The sequence below is a fragment of the Eucalyptus grandis genome, chromosome 10 (assembly GCF_016545825.1).
Source record: "Eucalyptus grandis isolate ANBG69807.140 chromosome 10, ASM1654582v1, whole genome shotgun sequence".
In the NCBI taxonomy this organism is placed as follows: Eukaryota; Viridiplantae; Streptophyta; class Magnoliopsida; order Myrtales; family Myrtaceae; genus Eucalyptus; species Eucalyptus grandis.
This window is the reverse complement of record NC_052621.1, coordinates 7,936,734-7,950,059: the sequence shown is the minus strand read 5'-3', so window position 1 is coordinate 7,950,059 and position 13,326 is coordinate 7,936,734. Positions and strand designations below refer to the sequence as shown.

At 40.4% G+C, this 13,326-nt stretch overlaps 2 protein-coding genes across 3 annotated transcripts; both read right to left on the bottom strand.

Moving 5' to 3' along the window:
* Positions 1-726: 726 nt before the first annotated feature.
* Positions 727-3,487, bottom strand: LOC104421512 (F-box protein At-B). The gene is made up of 4 exons (XM_010033482.3): positions 3,172-3,487; positions 2,858-3,063; positions 2,342-2,432; positions 727-2,195 (listed from the first exon to the last, which is right to left on the bottom strand). The coding sequence occupies exons 2-4, from the start codon at positions 2,977-2,979 to the stop codon at positions 846-848; spliced, it is 1,563 nt and encodes a 520-aa protein (XP_010031784.2). The 5' UTR covers positions 2,980-3,063; positions 3,172-3,487; the 3' UTR covers positions 727-845.
* A 1,208-nt stretch (positions 3,488-4,695) lies between these two features.
* LOC104421511 lies at positions 4,696-9,393 on the bottom strand. 2 transcript variants are annotated; one of them, XM_039303732.1, is made up of 5 exons: positions 9,190-9,393; positions 8,036-8,344; positions 7,309-7,510; positions 5,683-5,911; positions 4,696-5,252 (listed from the first exon to the last, which is right to left on the bottom strand). In XM_039303732.1, the coding sequence occupies exons 1-5, from the start codon at positions 9,286-9,288 to the stop codon at positions 4,970-4,972; spliced, it is 1,122 nt and encodes a 373-aa protein (XP_039159666.1). In that variant the 5' UTR covers positions 9,289-9,393; the 3' UTR covers positions 4,696-4,969. The 2 variants fall into 2 exon arrangements, with proteins under 2 accessions (XP_039159666.1, XP_018719904.1); XM_018864359.2 differs by having other exon boundaries at positions 4,709-5,252; positions 8,036-8,350; positions 9,190-9,392.
* Between the last annotated feature and the right edge of the window lie 3,933 nt (positions 9,394-13,326).

The following is a 13,326-nucleotide window of genomic DNA, read 5'->3' as shown; positions in this document are numbered from 1 at the left end:
GCGACCGGCCGACAAGGGCCGGCGAGCTTGCTAAAGGGTCGTCGGCCCCGGCGAGGCCGAGCATCATCGGCCCCGGCAAGGCTCGGCCTCACCTTGGCTAGGCGAGCTTGGGCTCGCCTAGATCCAGCGAGGCCAAGCTCACCTAGCCAAGGCAAGGCCAAGCCCTTGCGCTAGGCAAGGCTAGGCGAGCTCGCCTCGTCGGATTTGGACAAGCCCGAGCTCACCCAGCCAAGGCGAGGCCGCTAGCCTCGTCGGCCAATCGCCGACCATGGCCGAGGTCGGCGACCGGCTAAAAGAAAAAAAAAAAAAAGAACGAAAAATAAGGAAAAATAAAATAAAAATATTAAAAAATTAAAGAAAAAAACAAATTTACCAAACGTGTTTCTATTCATTTTTTATTTCCGGAACAAGTTTACCAAACGCGTCTTTCTAGTAAAAAATTATTTCTCGAAACAAACATAGTATGAACAATTTTTGAACTGAAACACATACAAACGCACCCTTATTAAGCAAATGATTTAAAAGATTTTCGATTTTCAAAACACTGCTTTCTCATTCAAATTTTAGAACAATTGAGCATACTCGACAGGCCTAAGGAACTTCTTATATTTGAATCTTATCGGTGGAATGATATTGAGCTAATGTAAATATTTGACAAACTTACCAACTATACGCACGTAAATTCGCAGAGAGAGATTGGCAAAATCCAAATTCAAGTTGGTAACATGATGAAGAAAATAAATATTGGTAAATCGAAATATAAGTTGGAAGGTAGCTTCATAATGGATACTATGGACAAATCTTGAAACCAAAGAGACATCCAACAAATCATGCCAAACTCCACTCTAAGATCCTCCATGATACTCCCACCCATCTCGACATCCCATTTCGCAACCGCCACTACAGACGGTCAACCATGGCCGTTCCTCGTAAATTTCAGATAAGACACTCCCTCCTTTATCCACCAGACAAGTGCGGCCAATGCCGACCCAACGTAGCCCGCGAAACAAAGGCTTTTTCAGCATCTGGAGCGACTGAACAGACAAACTGATGCAGCCGACAAGATCAAGCCTCCTAATCGGTCGACTTCCATTTTCAAGACTTCCCTTCCTTGCCAAAGCTTCCATCGAGGAGTCGGTGACTTTGAAACAAGACCTGATGCACAGTTCCGTGATGGCTATGCCACCAGTGGCAATAGCATGTGCCGCTTTGTCTGACACATATGGCATGTAACCCAAATCTAAGCTGGATAATGTTTTGCTAACGATCCCTCCACTTAGCACCAATTGAGAAATCCCTTTATCTGTTACCCTCCTACAGCCTCTAAGGGACAAACGCTGAATAGGCGCACTCCCTTGACCAAGTTTCGACATGCCACTATCTGTTATATCTGCTCCAGCTAGATCCAACGTGCTCAGCATTTTAAGAGATGATATGGAATAAAAGCTTGAATCTGCTATGCTCCGGCAGCCCGAGAGATCAAGAACCTCCAATTTACTGGAGAATGCCAACTTCTTAACTGTCTCGCTGGTTATGAGATTGCACGATAGAATTCTCAGTTCGGTCAAAGAACACGGGGCCTCAGCCAGATCATGGAAAGCCAAATCAGACAAAGACTGGGAGTTGCGCACCTCAAAGTTCTTCAAGTTCTTGCAAGAATGAAGAAGTGATGCAAAACCAGCATCACTGACTTTTGAAAAGCCAGAGAACTGTACTGATTCTAGGCCCTTGCAGCCCTCAGAGAGTAGGAAAATGCCCATGTCATTGACTCTTTTAAAAGATGTCTGGCAATTTTGTCTATTTCGTGAAAGAGAAAGGCTTTTCAATTGATCGCAAGAGCCCAAAGACTGAATCCCGACATTGGTCAAATCACCATGTGGTAGTGGGTCTTTCCATGGCCTATCTTCAAGCTCCAACTCCAACAAACAAGGCATGGACTCAGCAATCGTGGTGACAAGCTTGTCTGATATGGTCCTCACATGAAGCGATAAGCTTTGAAGCAAGCAAGTAGATGGCAGAGAGGGAAACTTAATGACCTCAGGCCAGTTCTCATTTCTTGCTATTTCCTTCACCAGACTGATTACATCATCTTCAAGCGCTGGCTGCAGCTTCAGGACCTTGATACTTTTGGGCCAGATTCCAGAGGAAAAGGCATACTCAGGGCCTTCTACACCTCGAATCTTTAGACAAAGAGACTGTATAATAAGAAACAGAATCAGTTCTAGCATGCAGCATGTCAATTAAAGAGAGCATACAGGGACCTTCCAGAGTATTGTTCAAAGGTAAGTTTTCAATGACTGAGAAATGAAATTTAAGAAAACAACTGTTCCTACTGTATTACCTCCAAGTATGCACAACAGCTTAACATTTGATGAAAATTTCCAGTGAATTCATCATATGAGCCACGCTCTGCCCACTCCAGCACCAGCACCCTGTCAAAAGGGACGCAAAGAGAATATCATACCACACCAAATTGTTCTGGATCAACATGACTTACGTGCCTGCCGAAGTCATCACGGCAGTTTACTACAAATCTCGGAGGCTTACTTTATATTATGAGGCATCTAATATTCACCCTGTCACACCTTGAATTAAGGTCGTTATGGACGTGGAGGATTTCACTATCAATTTCAGGCATTTGTTCCTCTAAGCATAACGTAAACACGAATCCTCTGCCACGATAGTAACAATGGATGCCTATGACAATTTAGATTGACAGAAAGCACAGAAAAATTCAAGGAAATACACGAGCAGCATGATGCCTCTTAAAGTAAAACCTTAAAAACCCAATGATCAAGCAAGAACAACGGAGACAAAACAACTTTTCCAGATAAATTATTCATGAAGTTGAATATACATCAAGTTGGGGCATTTCCGGCCGATTGAGCCAAGAGCGCTCGGCGGCATTGCCGAGCAGCATAACAAGTTCAGCTCGCGAATATGCGGGCCGAGGAAGCCTTCGAGCGTGCGATAATTCATTCGGAGGCAGTTGACCGTGAGGCTTGTGACGCCTCCGCACGCAGAGAAGATGCGATCTAGAGTTCGATCGTCCGGCGAAAAGTCCTGCCAAAATCACCAGCCACGCGATGAACTTAGATTACGAGCTCTGCACATCGACGCGACTGTGCCTATATGAATGTCGTGCGAATGCAGGGATAACTTCGAACTCACCGCGAGGTGGAGAGAGGGGAGAGAGGAGAGGGCGAGAACGGCGGCGAAGCGTAGGGTTTTGGAGACGCATGCGGCGGCTGAGAGGGACTCCAAATCCAGCTTCAGAAGGATGTCGTGGACGAGGAGGGAGACGGGGAGGGCCTCGAGCCCGAGCCGCAGCCGCCGCTTCCGCCATCGCTCGCCGTCGTCGTCGTCTTCTTCGAGGTCGTGCGATCACTGGAATTCCAAGTTTCCATCGGAGGCGTGAGCATTTATTGGGATTCTTCTCGAGAGCGAGCGAGAAAGAGTCGCGCGAAAGTGCGCCGAGAAAATTTTTTCTGCTTGTATTGCAGAATGAACGCAGCAGTAGTGCCTGAATTTTTTGGAAAATTCCAAATCAGGCCTAAATCTCCCTTTTTTTTTTCAAAAAAATAAGAAAAATGCATGAAGTGAGCTTTGTGTCAACATGTCAAGGGCCTGAAATGATTAAGAAAGTTTCAAATAAGAACTTTAATCTCACTAGCTAAATATTCCGACTACTCATCGGCTAGCTAAATATTCCGATTGCTCAAGAATATTTTTAACTAGCAAAGTGACGTTCACCTAGATCTGGTGAGATCCAGCCTCACTTGTGGTTGGCGAGGTGACCTGAGTGTGGTCTCACCTAGGGCTAATGAGAGTGGCTCTCTTCCAAATTGGGCAAGAGTGACCTCACCTACCATTCTTTGGACATCACCAGTGTCAATCCCATCCAGTGAAATAGAAAGAGAAAACAAGAAAAAGGAAAAAATAAAGAAAAATTCAAAAAAGTAAAGGACAAAAATGTCCTTAACTAAATAGAAAATTATGTCATTCTTTAAAATTAATATAGTTATTTCAAACCCTTATTTAAAATAAAATCGACTTAAAATAAAATCGACTTCCAACTATTATTTGAAATTTTCCCTATTCTCTTTTTTATACATATTCATGAGAAAATGATATAAATGGTACCTTAATTTTAGTCTAATTTGCAATATAATTCTTGAATTTCTAATTTATTTAGGGTGATAGCTGAATTATTGGTGAATGCTTAATATAATCCTCTTGCTTGTTCAAATGACAAATCTGGAGGAACGAACCAGGCGGGCCCTTTACAAGCCGTTCGCAATGTGAACTGCAAATGGTGAGATATGAAGGTGAAGAGATGAAGAAAGTGGAGAGCGTGACATCCCTTGTTTAGTTCGATGAAAGAGACAAAAAAAAAATGAAGAAAAAAGAGATATCTTCGGCCAAAAGCTGGAATTCGAGCTCCAGAGATATATCTTTGTTCATGAATAGCTGGAATCCAATGACCATACGTTATAATAGCCGCTGTCTGGTTTAAAAACCCAATGACCATACGTTACAATTTCAAGCAGGGACCTCACATAGAATTCACATCATCTGAGGTTCGTAATATCGCACGATTGGCATCCATGCAGGCTAAGCATTTCCCCACTTTTAGAGCTCCCTGCTTCAGCACAGTGAAAACTGAAGCTTCCCCAGAACATGGTAGTACTTGCATTGAACCTGTAAATATGCTACGACTTCTCCAAAAATTGATCCACGTTTCAAGTTGGGCAAAACAAAGAAAACCCTCCTTAAGTAGCACTTCATTGTCATCTGTAGACAATCCTATTGACAGGGGCACGAGAATCTTTCCACCTAACTGCATTATTATCAGATCCTTTGGTTACACTGCTTTTACACTCCAAATTGAAAAGGGAAAGCCCCAGTAAAAGAAAAGAACAAGCCGGGCAAGTGATCCTTAAAGTGCAGGCCACCCGATAATCTACCATCATATATGATCATCGCGTTCCTGAAATACATCAGAGTCCTCTATGTTATCAGGTTGCTGAAATGCATCAGAGTCCTCTATCTTTTCACCCGAGTCCCCACTTTGCTCTTGAGAGGCTTCACCACCTCCTGTATCTGAGCTTGATTTACTACCATCTGTGAAGTTGTGGTTGGGCTCCGTCGCGTTGACCACCGTAGGCTGCTTCTCCATCATGCCGGAAAGAGCCAACCTCGGAGACCACTCAATAACATCGTCAATTATGTTAAATACCCGCTTCTGGTACCTGTAATAGTAGAAGTATAATCTTGAGCCCAATGGAAATATAAGGCCATGCCATAGAAACCAGCAGAATGAACAGGACAGAAAAATTTCCCGCATAAACCACAATGTTTATAAGCCTTTCAAAGGTCAATCTTTTCATGATTTTCTAAAATTTAACTGATGGTAGCAGCCTTCCTATGCCCTCTCAGCAAGGAAGTGCATCCTCGTGTTCTGATTCAATTCTGGCCTACTGCTCTATCAAAGAAATTGGGCAAAAGCCGCTTTCAAATGTCAGTCTTGAGAGCTCTGGCCTTTATATGTTGATCCTCCAAGAGGAATGCAGAGAAGAAATTTCATAAGGTAGTACTTTCAGGTTCCAACAGGAACAGAGCCAACTTTGCTTTTGCAAAGGCAGAAAACAATCAGTCCTTGAAACAAGAACAGCTACTAACCTGGCTCTAGCGGCCTCATCAGGGGCATGATGCCTAAGCAACAAGATGACCACCACTGCTACTATTGCATAAAAGAGCCTGGTTGTCCACTTCGGTCGCTCCTCCTCATCTTTACTGGGCCAGAAACGGAATAGTTCTCCAAGAGTTGCTTCCTCAGCAAGAATATTAGGGAAAAACCAAACACGCTTTCCAAGGATGATATACAATGCACCAAATATTGCAGCTCTAACTGCACATCAAAATGATAATATCTTAACTTTCAATGGCACTAAAATTGTTGTGAAGGAATGTAATAACAGAGATGCACTGATGGACCTGAAAATTTAAAGAAAATTATGCACGCACGAAAAAAAAAAAAGAGCGCAAGCATTTTTTCTTCTGCCTATGTGGAGGATATGAAGAACAAATGGAGGCAGCCTTGAATCTGAATTAAGAGAGGTTATTCCAGCATTCGATATCATCATTGAACTGACTTAGGGGGCCCCATCACTCATCCCACAAAGTCTTGTGAAACTAAGTATAGAAAAACATAAGCGAGTATAATCATCATACAACTGGTTCTCTTTTAACTCATATCAACATAAGGACAGCCAGAATCGACAGCTATATAACTTGATTTTTCTGTTGGCCAAAATTTCAAAATCAAACGCAGTCTGTGGATCAAACGGGATCATCAAAAGCTGATAATAGCTAAAGAATGAAAGGAAGTGCCAGTCAAAAGATGGTTAAATCCCGAATCCAAATGGGCATTCAGAAGAGAAATGCTACATAGTTGGCCCAAGAGAGCAACTTGAAAAAGGCATGCCTTTTTTAACCTCTAAAGGAAGTTTAAGCAAAGCAAATGGTACCTTTTTTTTTTTTTTACTTTCGCAACAAAGTTTAAGGTAATTTAATTTTCCGAAAAACATTAAAAAAAATTACATGTAAATCTTCATGTCAATACCTGTATATTATGAAAGCTCCAGGTGTTTCGGGCTAAGAAAAAGTCAAAGTTCATCCACTGTCAAGATTTAGATTAAGCAAAAAGTAAAAAGTAAACGTCTATCCAGACAAGCCCCACAATTTCCCTTCAAAGATGGGCAAAAGGGTTCATATTCAGTCATAACCATTAATCCTTCTTAAAGGTTGGTATCAATCTCGGCAATTATGCCAAACGTGAAGTCAAGCACTATCATTGACAACCATGGAATTTTTAGGGTCATAGGAAGGTATTGTAGTGGTCTACTCTTAGATCATGGTTTTGGGGATGGCTACGGTATCAAGAAATTGTATTAAAAAAAAAAAAAGGAAATACAAAACCAAAAGACAAAGGTTCTCATTAGATTTGGAAGTACATGACATCATTCAAAGTCCAGTACAAATGCTAAAAGTTTCAATGAGAACTTTGTTATTCTAAAGGCAAAGCCTTGAACATGACAAAACCAGGCTCCATTCATCCCAGCTGACAAAGTGAATCAACAAATAAGGCCAAATGGTTGGTGCTACCATCAGCAGAAGTCACCAATTACAAATTTAAGACAATAGAAAAGCAATCTACTCATAATATGTGGTTACATCTTAACCACCTGACAGCATAACATAAGTTAGAGGGAAATCACAAAAGCACATCAACTATGAAAAACTTACCAAACAAAAGGGATAGTATTAGCAGCAGGATCCCGGCACAGGAGTAGAGTATTAGTATCTTGCATTGGTGGGGATACACTGGAAATAAACATATTGCCAGGGTTAACACAGGCCAGGAGAACGAGAGCAGTGTCTGCCATAATGGATGCCGTTTCTCAAACGTCCAGGCAAAGAAGGCATCATTGTCAGAAAATACATGCTCCTGCAAAAGTATGATTTATTGAATCAAATTATGAACTTGGTTCTGCATAACAAAATAAGCCTGCATAATTCTCAACTCTACTGCGAGCAATAAAGCCAATAATGCCACAGTATGCCGAATTCATCAAGTCATATTCATGTGCCTTATGCAATACTTATAGTGAATTAGTTCAGAAAAACAATGAGAGGCATGGTACTAATTCATTCAGCTGAATATGCCGTAGAAAGTGACAAGACTAGCTGACTCTAAGGCAGGCAATCAAGCTTTACAACCCCTAATCCATTTGAATGCTTTACCTTATCCCAGTTCTAAAAACCATTATTAACTTAACTAGTCCAACTTCTCAGATCTCCAAAAGTACATCAATATGTGAAGTCCTTCCGTCGTAGTACTTTAGCAATTTCATAAACTCTTGCCAGTAATTTCACATACTAAAAGCAAACCAATAGCTCTGAATTTAAAGAATTTTAAAGATCATTACAGTCAGCCAGTCAAACGAATTGATGAGATAGAGAGAAATCTTACATGATACATCTCTAAATGTGCTGGCCAGGTGGACAACTTTTTCTTCCCTGGACGGACAGTTTTCACCACACGGTCACATCGAATCAATAGCTTTTTTCTCAACAAAGCATTCCCAATATCTTCGATTTCTAAATTTTGGTCTGACCCCAAAATATCTTTAAGTTCTGGATGGTTTTTCAGAAAATTAACGAAATCCTTCCCTCTAAAATATTCCACGCGTGTCTCCTGTAAGACCGCCCACCTAGATTCCAAATCCTTGTGATCCCTCAACTTCTCAGCAAACACCTGATATACATCCCTCTTTGCAGCCTGTTTCTGGAAAAACAAAGTTTGAGCATAGATAATGAATAAATGATGTTGGTGCATCAAATAAGCAATCATTGTTAGAGTCTGGCAAAAGCTTTAAGCTAGTGATGAAGTCTTTTGAACAAGCCACCCAAGCATGTCCAGAGAAAAGGAGGTCCACCAACTACTAATGAGACAGTCACAATCTTTTTTCCTAAAAGCACCAAATAGTCAAGAAAGCAACAAGTAGATTAAGTTACGGTGATGCATCTACACCTGAATTACTCGAATTTTCAAGCCACATTACGAGTCAATATATTCCCTCTGCAATAGCCAACTAGCTTGTCAGCCGGTGGTATCAGATCAAAATGGTAAGATCAACTGCCCCAGGCCGGGGTTCAACTTTGGACAGCAACATTCACATATAAATTACAGGGTGAGACGATTAATCTCCAAAAACCGCCCCAGAAGTCGCCATTCACGAGGCATCAGTCGAATTCGATTCAAAAGATTTCCAGGTCGCGCAAGGACAATTCACCGAGCTAAATCGAAAGATTTTCTATCCGATCACCATTCACGACACCGACACGCCGCATCCGATTCCCCGGGACATTCGCGCGAGAGAGACATCTAGAACTTCATTTCGCAGTTTCATTTCGCAGGGCAACTGAAAAACGCGCATCGGCGGACGGTTTCGCGACTGAAACGCCTCGGGACGAGACGGCGATCGGGAGCACGCGCAAAGCCCGGCGCTTCTCCGCGCCGAATCGGCTTCGGAAAGAGGAGCAAATGGTCCCTCCAAACGCGCAAAAATGCTACCGCGAGCGCACGTAAAACCCTAGATCGAGAGAGAGAGAGAGAGAGCAAACCCCGGGAGGAGTGTCGGGATTGGGGTCCCGGCCGCCGCTGGGGACGGCCGCCGACGTCCGCCGCACCCGCTTCTTCTCCGCCGCGCCCGATTTCTTCATCGTCTCCTCTCCCCTGTTTCAGTTTCAGCTCTCTGTGATGTGTCGCCGATTTAGAGAGAGAGAGAGAGAGGGTGGTGCTCTGCAATCAGTTTTGGGCCTCAAAGGTCTTGTGCTGCTGCCCTGTATCCAATTTTGATCTGCTAATTCCTCCTATTTGGCAACCAAATTAAAACTGAAAAAATCAATTTTGGCAAGAGATCTTCTGCAAAAAATTGAATAAAGAAATTAGTCACCTTCCCATAAGTGAAAAATAGGAGATGTCCCCATCAATAATCAAACATTACCATAACAACAATCCCTATTGATAGTGCAACATCCGACTCGACCGTTTCTACTCGGTATTGCTTGGGACACGGAAATTAAAGTTACCAAGTTGGTCACCGATTTTAAACGGCCCATAAAGAAAAGAAGTCGGTCGCTGCAGCTTCATTGATGTGCCCCGCCCACGACACTCTCTCTCCATGAGGCAGCCGCTCTTGATAGCATGATTGGTAAAGAAGTTCACTTAACAACATAATAGGACTTGTGATCTCGAAAAATATATATGGATGCGCACGAGTCCAATTATTAAGTTAGCTTTGCTCGATCGTAAAGAATTAATTTCCTTGTACGATGTTTTTATTAGTTCAAGTTGGTCATGTACACAAGAATGGCGAATGTTGAGGTCCAATTGTGTTTCGAGAATGGGATAATAACACGGATGATTCATAAACTTTGGCTTAATGTGCAATTGATATCTACATTTTTAATTTGTTCGATATGATTTATAGACTTTGACCTAATATTTAAGGTGGTCCATTAATTTTTAATTTATTTAATATAGTCCACGAACTTTTAATTATAATTCTTGAACTATATGATAATTTTCAATGTTATCATTCCATTAATTCAATATGAGAGATAATATTGAACATTTTTATATAGTTTAGGGATCAAATTGAACGTATACCAAAAGTTTGAGAATTACATTAAATAAATTAAAAATTCATGAATCACATTACACATTAGGCCAAAGTTCATGAACTATTTATATCATTTTCCCTTCAAGAAACAATGGTTCAACAAAAAAATTTAAACAAATGAATCTAAATTCAAATATAAACAAAATAAAAATGAACAAATTAGTGGCCTACCAGGATTGACTCTTTTTAGGCCCGTCCTAGGAAAATAAAAGATGCATGTACCAATACTATTCCGCTCGGTTCAAGTCTATTCGAGTCAGACCATTTTTTTTTTTATTTTTTAATATTTGTTTCCAAAAATACTGTTCTGTATTAAATTTCAAAATTCTTATGTAAAATTATAAAAAAAAAAATAACACAATGTAACTTAAGAATTAATAAATTCTCATCAAATGAAATTTACTATTGGAAATTAAATAGAGCATACGTTTTTAGTTTGGGTAAGAGAAACGTAGTTTGTGAAACTCAATTTAAAAACCCACCGTGGCAATGCGAAACACATAAAGTGGATTAAACGCTTTTAATTAAGCCATTTGATGTTTGATCATTAATTTCATCCTATTCGAATAGTCCAAAGATGGATTAAATTATTTACCCTTTGGAGTTAAAAGCTTCAATTTTCTTTTTTTATATTTATTTGGTGTTGGCACCCAAGAAAAATCCACCCAAGAAAAATCAACTTTGATGTCAAGGAATTGAAGTTAACAAGAATTGATGCCATCGACTGTGCAATGACCATAGCTTTGAGTAATATTAACTAGGGCCAATATCAATGAGAATGCGCTTGGCCTATCAAGACAAAAGAGGGAATGTCCTAAGCTGGGTCCTAGTGGTAAAGCAAAGCCATTGACTAAATACAAGTCGAGGTCGATTGTAAGTTAATATGGTTAAGTCGAGAGGGCAAGAACAGTTTTCGTTCATCAACTTTTGTTCATGGACTGATGGTCGAGTTCATGTTGATCAGGTCAATGTTAGGAGTCGAGAAGCATTGACATCAACTCTCGAAATCTGGCCGTGATAAATAGCGGGAATGGTTATTGCACTCAAACTCTTAGGCCAGGACAATTATGAAAGACATTAATTAATATTTGCAGTCAAAGAGTTATTACGGAGTCAATCAGTTATTATCCAATTTGAAGCGAAAACCAAGTTTCAATTAGCAGGAACGTTTATTAGGAGAGGCCAGCCACCAATGGATTATAAAAGCAGCATATCTAAGGGGATTGGAGACATACAAACATAGGATGAACAAGATTTTATCTCTATCAATGGATTACTTCATTGCAATATATTTTCAGTCGTTTCCTAATAGTTTATTTTAGTTGTTTGTCCTCTCTTTTTACAATCAAAGACTTACTCTTATTCCTTCGGAAAGATTTATATAGATTCATTTCATCGGCTTTAGAACCCAATCGTCAAAATTTTTGTCCTTTCTTGATGTTCAATCATATGTCAATTTGAAGTACAACGATCTTGATGTTCAACTAGAATTGTTGATTAGTCAAAGCACGATACTGTTAAAAAAAAAGCACGAGAACAATCGATGTCAAGTCGACTACTCAAGAAGGATTATTTTCAAGTAAGCAATAGGTGAACTATGCAAGCATCTCTGAATAATAAAACCCAACTGGCTAATCGATTCGTACAAAAATGACTTTCCTTATTAGTTTGTAAAAAATTAATATGCACAAGGGACATTAATAGTTCTATGAACTATATAGTATGATATCATCACCCGATAAAAGACTAGCAACTCGCTTGAATAAGCGTGTTAGTTGATTGTAAACTCACTTTTCAAAACGAATGCTTTCGAACCTTTTTCTATATTTCGAGGTAGACCATTTGCCGAAGCAAAGGCCCATGTTCCCTTTCGAGTAACCATCGGTCTTTGATTTGCCAACCACTAGGACTGGGTAACCGACATCCATCGGTATTTCGTTCACCCGTTTAAGCGATTGTTTCGATTATCTAGGCGGATGCAATGTCTTGAACCTACATTGTAATAGAAGCTCAGGTTCAAAGGCTCTTTTATTTCTCCATTGCCACACATACCAAAAGGCCACGCAGAGTACAAGCGACCCTGACCTGATAGGCCTCATCGACAGATTCGTCACGGTGAAGTTCAGCATACGCTGCTCCGGCGAGCTGGGACGGTCACACAATTCCCGGGCAATTCTTTCCCAAACCAAACGTCACGGAATACCAGACCCGGTGAGATCGGAGGGAACAAGCTAAACCGGCCACACAAGTCTCCTGCATTCTAGATGAAATTGGCCAAATACTTTACTTTGCGGTGCCTGATGGAGACGCCTATCTCTCCTCACCACGTTTCTCCAGTCGATGGTGACTGGACCAGCCAAGTCATCATAGATGTCTTTTTCCTATAAGCTCACTCCAAAATAGCCAAAAAGACACGCACGTATGCAACAGTATGGAAAAAGAAAACTCAATTAAGAAAAGAAGAAGGGAAAGTGTGGCTTGAATAATCACCTTTAACACGAATTTAAATCGTTCTGAAATCAATGAAGACATCGAATTGACGAAATATCTATATTGCCTCTTCTAGTTACCATCAAGGGCCACGTTTTTCTTCAATCAGGCTGGCCAGTGATTGATGAGTCCTATATCCACTAACATTTGTTTCTGGCGAAAGAGTTGGTTCAAGGAGTTGGCGGTGGACACAATGGATGGATGACAATTATAGGGAGGACCATCGAATGGATGGATCATATCGGGTTTGGTTAGGTTAGAAATGGTCCAAAATTAAATTAATCCATTTAACCTATTTTAACATCTTTATAAGCATAGCAATCCATTTTCAACACATGTTACTAAAACACAGATATTTAAAAACAATAACATTTATGCTATACATATAAGGTTCTTTTCACCTTGTTTGGGATTTTTATTTTTTATTGCAAGTTTTTCAAGTTTCACAATGATGTATCTGACGTCTTTTAAAAATAATTAGTCAATTAATATTGACAAGTAAAATCATATACTAATCTTCATGATTTTCTAAAGCTCGTAAGATCAAAACTGTAAAATAAGTTGTCTCACCTGAAAAACTCTAGCC